The 10,096-nt window shown below is 38.0% G+C and overlaps 1 protein-coding gene across 2 annotated transcripts in view; it reads left to right on the forward strand.

The window, feature by feature from the left end:
• Positions 1–6,677, forward strand: part of LOC122562196 (transmembrane channel-like protein 6) — a 47,195-nt gene extending 40,518 nt beyond the window's left edge. For both annotated transcript variants that reach the window (XM_043714863.1, XM_043714864.1), the window contains exons 17-20: positions 666–833; positions 1,935–2,013; positions 4,034–4,132; positions 4,685–6,677. In XM_043714863.1, coding sequence (XP_043570798.1) covers positions 666–833; positions 1,935–2,013; positions 4,034–4,132; positions 4,685–4,705 — 367 coding nt within the window. In that variant the 3' untranslated portion in view covers positions 4,706–6,677. The remainder of the gene's footprint in view (positions 1–665; positions 834–1,934; positions 2,014–4,033; positions 4,133–4,684) is intronic.
• The last annotated feature ends 3,419 nt before the right edge of the window (positions 6,678–10,096 follow it).

Below are 10,096 nucleotides of genomic sequence, written 5' to 3' on the forward strand. Positions count from 1 at the left end.
CACCTTATCTCAGTCCCAACCCTCAGACTCAGCACCGTCTTCTTGACCTGCAATCTTCTTCCCGACCTCTCCTCCCCCAACCCCCTCTCTGGCCTATCACCCTTACCTTAACCTCCTTCCACTTATCACATTCCCAATGCCCCTCCCCCAAGTCACTACTCCCTACTTTTTATCTTAGCCTGCTTGGCACACCTTCCTCATTCCTGAAGAAGGGCTTATGCCAGAAACATCGATTCTCCTGTTCCTTGGATGCTGCCTGACCTGCTGTGCTTTTCCAGCAACACATTTTTCAGCTCAGATCTCCAGCATCTGCAGTTCTCACTTTCTCCTAACCTTCTTCGCTGTCCACTACACCTCCAATTTTGGTGTCATCTGCAAACTTACCAACTATATATCTCTTATGCTCACATCCAGATCATTTATATAAATGACAAAAAGTAGAGGACCCAGCACCGATCCTTGTGGCACTCCACTGGCCACAGGCCTCCAGTCTGAAAAACAACCCTCCACCATCACCATGTCATTATGCAAGTTAGAATAAAATGTGGTGTATAGTGACTGAGCCAAATGCCATCTCCCACTTTTCATATTCTTTTGATTTTTACTGTCTTGAATTTTCACATGACTAAATTTTATTGCCTGTTTTTGATTTTATTTTAAATTAGCATAAAGCCATCATCATCTTGTGGCCCCTTCCGATCACTGGCAACTATGAGTGATTCTATAACAAACTGGGTCCAAAAACTGGATGAGAACGGTTCTAAATTTTTTAAGTATTCGTGGATCTTTGTGAGAAATCCTTTCATCTTTTTCTTGGCATCAGGATTCCTACTGTAAGTTTTCAATTATTTTAATAAATTCTCAATTCTAAAATGTTTCTCTGTATTCTACAATAAATATGGAAATTGCTGATAAAGCTCTAAAAATGTTGGAGAGAGCTGATGAGTATTGATAAGCATCTACCTGTATTGGTTAAAGTAATAACATTGCCTTATCGAACATCAATGGTCAAATGAGAAGACAAATATCTTTAAATGCTGATGCTTTCATTAGTGGAACATTGTATCCTTGTTTTGTGCAACATATCCAAAGAGAATCTTGAGGTAATATTTATTTTTGGTATTTATGGTCTCCTTAAGCTGTCTCTCAATGGCCGAGAACTGACTTTTTTGCATTTAACTGAGATTTTGAGAGCACCCAAACAAATACATTACAACTAAATAAATAGCCTCTCCTACCCCAACCTCTCAGAAAGTTGACAGTACACGAATCCTGAGGTACATGATTGAAGTGAGATTTTATTAGTGTAGAAATCTTCTTGATACAGGGTGCTGGGGCCATAGAGTTCACTTACAGGCTTCATGAATAACCATCTAACATTTGAGCAAAGATTGATAGCTTCATGAAGGAAATGAAAACAAGGGTATGGGAACAGGGTGGACAATGTGATTTGAGCTATGTGTTTGCATGCAAAATGAACACCAACTATAAATATTTGGACTGAATTACTGAATTGGATGTGATAATGTCTGTGTATTTTGAAAGGTTGCAAAAGAAAAATGATATTTAGGGATGTTAGCAAATCAATGATTTGTCCACAGGCAAAAAAAATGTAAGGATACATTTCGATAAGATATATAAATACCTACATTTATCAAATCTATTATATTTTGTATGTCATACCTTCTGCAATTATCCTTCTAAATCTGGGGATAAATAAATTGAACAGTTCTTGGGCTTGCAACTTTTAAACCTGGAATCTGCCCAGAGCCAACGGCATAACAAAATTAGACTGAAACCAAAAGATGATTGTGGTTTTTGAATGTTGCAAGTTGGAAAAACTAAAGGCGACATATTCAGTTTATTGTTATGTGCAGATTAAAGTACAGTATTGTGATTTTGTTTAAATTTCACATTCTAATTTTCTCTTTCAGAATATTGATTTATTTTCATTGTCAAGTTGTGGATGGTCAAAGAAAAGTAATTAAGTTATTAAACGAACAAATTGCAAATGTAAGTACCTGAATTTGTGTTTGATTTACATTTGTTTGTGTTCCTTATCTTATAAAGGTGAATAACCTACCTCTCATAAAAGTGGTTATTTACTTGGAATGAATATAGTGAACGACAAAATGGTGGCAAAGATGCGAACATGCGCAAATGATGCTGGTGACATTACATCACCACAACAAAGCCTTTCTCACTGTGCACATGCTTCGTTTACTTGATGGTTTCCATGGTGGAGAGCCATGCTCAGGTGCAGTCCCCAGCAGTGGTTAGAGTATGGGTAGTGTGAGCTCTGGCAGTAAATGATCACTTGTTTGCCAGATTCATAATCGGTGAGTTTTTGGCCAGGCAGAGGGTGGACCAGCTTCGGAAATGCACTGCTGCTACTAACACAAGGCAGGAAAAGATCTCAGTTCCTGTTTCTCTCTTCCCTCACAGCCTGCTCAGAGGAGCTGCTGAGACTGGCAAAAGGTTGGGAGTGGCTGGTTCATGCTTGGAAGCATTATCATTCGCCGGTTCTGCCCAGATTTGTTTCTGGTAACTGCTCTTCTGTCACTTTCCAGTGACGTGGCTCTGAAACCTTTCTGTTCCTGTGTAGTGACTATGTAACTTAGCAGTGGTGTTGACAACAAATGCAGCCTTATTTATTTGGCATGGATGAAAGCTCAAATCCAAAATTTACTGTCAGTGAACATACAAATCTTGTATTAAATTCCTGTACAAATCATTTAAATGGAATTATTGACATTGCTGTGTCAGTGAAAATGGGAGGAGAGAATTTGGTCAGAAATTGTTAAACCTTTGTACAGTGTATTATTAACATTCTATTCAGTTTCTTCACATTGAAAAGTTGAATTAAAAGGCGTAGAAATGTTACACAAAACAGAACATTAATGATTTGATGTTGTGGAAATATGGTTCTGCTTTCAGATGATTTGATAGTGCGTTCATCCCTTTATGTCTTTGCTGGTTTATTTAAGAGCACCAACTGTGCAGTTCCACTCCCCCAATCTTTCCTTTTGAGCCCTGCATGATTTTCTTTCCTGAGCATGTACACAATTCCCTGTTGAAGACTACAATTGAATTATCTTTCACTACCTTGTCGACCAGTACTATCCAGAGAATAACTCACAGTTTCAGAAACAAAGTTCCCTTCCCCTCCACTCCACTCCTTCATCCAATTATCTGAAGTCCGTGTCTTCAGTTTACTGGCTACGTGCCAGCAGAAACAGTGATTTACTCTACCATAATGTTAAAATTTGAATACTTCCATAAAGCTCTTACATCTCCAAGTTAAATTATATTTCCAAGTGAAGGCTTTTAAAAGAATTGATTTCCTTAATAAATTGGGTATGGTGGTCAGTGTTTATTGTAAATGCAAGCATCCACCCCCTACCACCCACGCCATGAATCCAGTCCTTCCACCACTGACACTTAGTAGCAGCAGTGCGTACTATCTCCAAGATGCACTTCAGAAATTCAACGAAGATCCTCAGACAGCACCTTCCAAACCTACGAACACTTCCATCTAGAAAGACAAAGACAGCAAATACATGGGGACACCGCCATCTTCAAGATCCCCTCCAAGCCACTGATCATCCTGATTTAATAAAGGATGATCTTTCAGTCGCTGGGTCAAAATCCTGGAATTCCCTCAAGGGCATTATGGGGATCAACCCGCAGCAGGGAGATTGCACAGTTCAAGAAGGCGGCTGACCACCACCTTCTCAAGGATGCCTGGGATAGGAAATAAATGCTGGCCAGCCTGCGGTGCCTACATGCCACAAAATGAATAAATGAAAAAATATACTTCCAGCCTTTACAATAAAAAATCAAGGAACTTTGTCATTAGATAACAAAATAAGTCTCTGTTATCATATCCGACTTGGAGTTTTTTCAGTCCATGCTGATCTCAGCCAGAATTTATTAAGAGTAGTTTTGCACAGGTAACTGATATTTACCGGTTCCTTATTTAATTTTTAACATACCGTTTCAATACATAATGAACTGATTTTTTTTGGTGCAGGAGGGAGAAGATAAGAAGTTTCTTATTGATAAACTCCAAGACTTCAACAGGAAGAAATTTAAATTTCAAAAGAAGAGACTCACACAAAGGGAAAATGAGGTAACAAAATTTGCTTTCTACATATGTTGCTCAGTCATGCTGTGTGCGCACTGCCCTGGGCCCAGCAATTTATATTCTACATGACAACAGTGACTTGCATTTCAAAACTGACTGTGAAAGGCCTTGAAAAGTGTCAGAAAAATGCAAGCATTCAGAATAAATTAATTCGAGAGAAGGTGATGTGAAGTTAGTTTATTTAGATTCATTTTCAACTCTGCAGTTGAGACAGCTACCATAACTAGCGCAATGTTCATTCCAAAGCTGATGCCACCAATGTTCCACCTATCCATTAGGGGAGGTTTTTATCCCAACAGAATGTGATTCTTTGTCTGAAAGGTAAAAATGAAAGGTCTGTCGGGTTGATGGGCTGCACCACCCAGTTCCCCTAAACTGCTGAATTTCTTTTTTTTAAGAAATCTTTATTATTTAAAAGAATATCATTTTGCACAACAACAGCTAGTAATTCTGATAGTTAATGAACAGTACTTGGTTTGCAAATTGCTGGTTTTTTAAATGTATTGGTGTTCATTTCTGTATCTGTCTTTTGAATAGGTCTATTCAGACAATTACTAGAAGGAAAGAAGATACCAGTTTTTCTTCTGGTTGTGTTGACAGAACTAACAAGACCAAAATAGTGAAGCAGCTGATATGACTTGATTCTGTGAATTATTAAGGGATGCCTGGAATTGTATCTTTTTTTTTAATGAGTCATTTGGCTGTCTACACTAAGTTGTAAAGATGCAGCATGTTAAACAAAACTGGAGTCACTGCAGCAGCAAAAAAATTGCATAATGTGATATCCACTTCATAGCATCTTTCAATATGATATTACAAACTGATTTTTACTTCTTCACATTTTGCTTTGTTGGACTTTAATTCTCTGTAAGTTGTCTTCCAGGTTTGACTTGTGTCTTTTCTTGGATGCAAATATCAGTCAGAGAAGAAATCTGCTGCAACTCCTTGGGAGTTTCCATGTTGAATCACTTTATGAATTGTATAAGTGATTATTTCCTTGTTGACAGAAATACAGCTCTACCCATATTTCCCTCCAAGAGCATTGATTGTGCTGTTGTGGAATTATGCAGCAGCAAGTATTCACACATCAATGTGTCACTGAAATATAAAGCAAAAGACTGTGTAACAATTATAGGTCAATTGTAAACATTCTGCCTTTCTTATTTATAATGTGGATGGCAATTCACTTAACAGTAGCCTAAAATAACCTTCAGCTTTCAAAGTAACATGCAGCATTAAGAATTAATTTAACTTCCACAGGTATAATTTGTAATTATAAATGCAGATATTGTATGCTGACTTCAAAGTGACCAAGAACAAAAGACAGATTTTTAAAAAACATTTCCTTAGTTTACAGTAAAAGGAGCCAATTAGTTGCTCATGTTTTTGTTCCTTAAAATTCAGAATCTAGCTTTAACATGACTAAACCCCACTTTGTAGTATGTGGAGACCAGGCTAACTAGAGATGGACAATATCGTCACAGAAGTCTGTGAATTTTGTGACTTGAGCTGTTGAATATCATATGAAGAGTCATCAGAAATTCTTTGTATTCACTGAAAGAAAGAAAATGCTCTTTTCAAAGTGCTGCAACTCGGATATGTAATACCCCCAGTTTGGGAACTTCCAGATACTTAAACTTCTTTTATTTTCAAGTATTGATCCATCAACTTCAGGTGAACTGTTGACTTTCTGAGCCAGAGAGTGAAAATGTTTGGTTTATTTATAAGGCATTGTTACAACCAGATTAGGAAGTGTGATGTGATTCCATGTCCCACTCCTTTGCTGGTCACAGCAATTTTTTAAAAGAAGTGTGATTGTATTGCCAATTATACACATCAGGTTGTAGATAGCACAATATAGTCAAGTCATCCAGGTTCTTAAGTAATAAATAGAGAACTAATTTATGTCAAATAAAACCCACTTGAGTAAATATATGTAGCTACCCTGTTTGAAAACTAACACACATGCATACTTCCAAGTCTAGGAAAGCAAAAAAGAACACTGTAAAGTGTAATCTTAAAAGTACTTGGCCAAGTGACAGATAATGTCATGAAAAAGAAGATGCACAGTTTATTACAGATGGTGGTCTGAGGCCAAAATCACTTTTGCCACAAGCTGTTGGTACTTGGATTTCTTCCTGTATTGGTTTTAGCTGGAAGAATTCAATTGTTCATGGAAACAGCAGGGGCAGTTTCAGACATCTCCTTTTGGGAACCGTGTGCTTGTGGTGATGAACCTTTCAAATGGGTTTTCAACTGTCACACTTTTGAAAGGGTTTTGGAGAAAATGTGGAGGGCCAAATTTATTACGCATGAAGCAAGTTATCTCAGATTGTCAAAGCTAATCTCTAGCTTCACCACAAAATGGATCAGATGACCACTGTCATAAAACATTTTAGACTTAACATCTCTGAACAAGCAGCTTGTCCACTTTGCAAATACATCATTTGCAAATCAGGTGGCACAGTGGCTCAGTGGTTAGCACTGCTGCCCTGCAGCACCAGGGACCTGAGTTCGATTTCAGCCTCTGGTGACTGTCTGTGTGGCGTTTGCACATTCTCTCTGTATCTGCATGGGTTTGTTCCAGTTTCCTCCCACAATCCAAAGATGTGCAAGTTAGGTGAATTGGCCAAGCTAAATTGCCCATAGTGTTCAGGGATATGTAGATTAGATGTATTAGTCAAGGTAAATGTAGAGTAATAGTAGGGGAATGGGTCTGGGTTACTCCTCAGAGGGTCAGTGTGGACTTGTTGGACCCAAGAACCTGTTTCCACACTGTAGGGATTCAATGATCATTGTTGCTGTTACATCCAGTCTCCTTTGATTTGCAATGTGTTCCTTCTAAAACAGCCAAGACTTGAGTTTGTTTTTATTTATTCATGGGATGTAGGCATTGCTGGCTACATTGTTGCCCAGAAGGCAGGTAAGAGTCAACTACATTGCTGTGTGTCTCGAGTCACGTGTAGGCCAGACCAGGTAAGGATAGCAGTTTCCTTCCCTAAAGGACATGAGTGAACAAAATAGCTTTTTCTGACAATCAACTTTGGATTCAGGGCCATCATTAGACTTTTAATCCTGGATTTATTTTTAAATTGAATTGAAATTCCACATTTGCCTTAGCGGGATTCGAACCTGGGTTCCCAGAACATTACTCTGGGTCTCCGGATTAGCAGTCCAATGAAAATACCACAAGGCCATCACCTCCCCTGTATATCCAGTCATTGATATTCTAAATTAATATTTCAATTATACCTTCATAACAGTATTATGACCTGCTCTGTGTTGTAAATACTGTGCTGTAGCACATTTTCAGAAATTGGATTTTGTGTTACTTTTTGTTGTTAATGTGTATTTTGAGTGTAGCCCAAGGATCCCTCCTTGGCCTCCTACCCATTTCTTATCCACAGACTGCCTCTCAGTGGTATCAACTGAAAACATACTCCACTTTCACAAAAATGCTGACAACACCCAGCTCTACCTCATTCAACCTTTCACTATCTCTCAGCTGTTAAACTGTCTATCTGACATCTAGTACTACATAAGCTGAACCTTTCTCCAGCTAAATGTTGGGAAGATAATAACCATTGTCTTCAGTTCTTGTCATAAACTTTGTTCCCTAGCCACTTACTTCATCCTCTCCTTAGTGACTATTGGTCCTTGAATCAGACTGTTTGTAACCTTGGTGACCTTTGACACTGAGACGATCCTCTTATCACATATTAGTGCCCCACTATGATTAATTACTTCCACTGTAAAATAGCCCAATTCCTGCTGTGCTACAGCCTGTCTGTTTCCAAAACTCACATCCAATAATTGTTATTCCTATTCTGGACGGAAGTCTCAGTCACTGATTTCCCCACCTCATTGACTTACTCTCACCTCCAGTTAAGTAATATCTCAGTTTGAAAATCTCCACTTTGCATTCAGATCCCTGGATATTCTCATCGACCTATCTCTCTCATCTCCTCCAACCCCAAGACAGTCAGGGTTCTCTGGACCTCGCTAATTCTGAAATCCTAAACATCCTTGATTTCAATTGTTACGCAATTGCTGACCATGCATTTAATATTCAACTTTAAACTCTTTAATTCCCTCCCTCACCTCCTCCACCTCACTACCTGTGTTTCTTCTGACAAGACCTGGCGTAAAACCTACCTGTTTGACCTGTTTATGGTCATCCATCATAACATCTCCTTATTTGGGTTTGATAATGTTGCAAAAAGGAGACAAGAAGTTGAAACTTTTTATTTTGCTCTTGTCAGAAGTAAGATGTAAGAAACAGAGTGCCCAAATGGGAGATACCCATTGGGTCCCGTTAAGTGGGAAGTGACATTGATTTGAAAAGCGAGTTCGCACTTATACTAGGGTCAGATAACCCCTTCTTATGAAACTTAGCATGGAATTTTTCTGGATCATGTAATTAATGCTCATAGTTTCAACAGAATGTAAAATTGTCTGTTTTCAATATGTTTTACTGTTTATTTATATAAAAGATGAAATAAAACAATTTTGCTTGTTTGGTATTGAGTTACCGTAAGACAAGGAATAAGGCTTCACACTGACTAAGCAAACTATGACTTTATTTAATACTAACTGTGACATGTTCACTGTTGCCAAGTACCATGGTGTTCTATTGAATTCAATTTGTACACATTTGTATTATGAAAATGGCCTGAATTATTAAAATGTACTGAAACTTGAAAAATGCATTGCTTTTTTGTATGAAATATTGGACGTGCTTAAAAATATGTTTCTTCCTCCAATGCCACTTCATCTTGCAACAATGATCATTTTTGCAATAATGACAGGAGCAGGATGGATTGTTTGTTTGTTTTCTAATGTACTCCACGTAGAGCATGCTTTGTAAGAGATAACATAATGATCTGAGATGTATGCAGAATATTATGATAGGTATCACATAGATTATATTAACACAGGAAATTACAAAATTGGAGCCAAGATATTTTTTTTCTTTCTTTCTGGGTTTAATGAAATGATGTTCAACAATCCATAACGGTGTCAGAAATCTGCTAATTATGCAACAACAAAATCTGCAGATTGTTATATTTTCCAGTAGAGAAAGAGGCCTTTCAACCTATTATTAGTCTCAGGACTATTCACTCACCTCCCTCTTTTGCAGCTTCTCTCCCTGAGATATTTATCCTTTTTTTGTGAAAGGTATTATTTTGTCTGCTAGCTCTACTGTTTCTGTAAAGATATTCCATGTCCTATTTAATTGGGAATGATAAATTTATGCTCTCCAGTTTTTACTATCTATTCAATAGCATTTCCTGTCGGAACTTCTGTTGGATCTTATCCATCTTCTACTGATAAGAGTCTGTTTTTCAAAGATCACACGGCAATTGAAATACTCCTTCTTGAAAATTTGTTCTGTGTTCTCTCCATCTTACCAATGGCATATATTGATTTAGCCATTAGCTTTGTTTTGAATACCTGGTTTGTTAATCCAAGGATTCCATGTGTTTTATTAAAATGCGTTCATCATCCATTCATCATCCATTTAATCCTAAATTTAAAGCAAAGAAGGCTTTGTAAGTTTAATCAGTAGCTGAAATTGGCCTGTCGCAAAGATGTTACTACAGTTGTTATGGGTGATTTTAACATGCAAATGGACTGGGAGAATCAGGATGGTATTGCGCCTCAAGAAAGAGACTTTGTGGAGTGCCTCAGAAATGGATTCTTAGAGCAGCTGGTGCTGGAGCCGACCAGGGAGAAGGCAATTCTGGATCTGGTATTGTGTAACGAACCAGAATTGGTCAGAGACCTCGAAGTGAAGGAGCCATTGGGAAATAGTGACCATAATACAATAAGCTTCAATCTGCAATTTGAGAGGGAGAGGGTACAGTCGGAAGTGAATAAAGGGAATTATGGAGCTATGAGGGAGGAGCTGGCCAAAGTTCAATGATGCAATACCTTAGCAGGGATGAC

This window comes from Chiloscyllium plagiosum, chromosome 24 (genome assembly GCF_004010195.1).
Source record: "Chiloscyllium plagiosum isolate BGI_BamShark_2017 chromosome 24, ASM401019v2, whole genome shotgun sequence".
Classification (NCBI taxonomy): Eukaryota; Metazoa; Chordata; class Chondrichthyes; order Orectolobiformes; family Hemiscylliidae; genus Chiloscyllium; species Chiloscyllium plagiosum.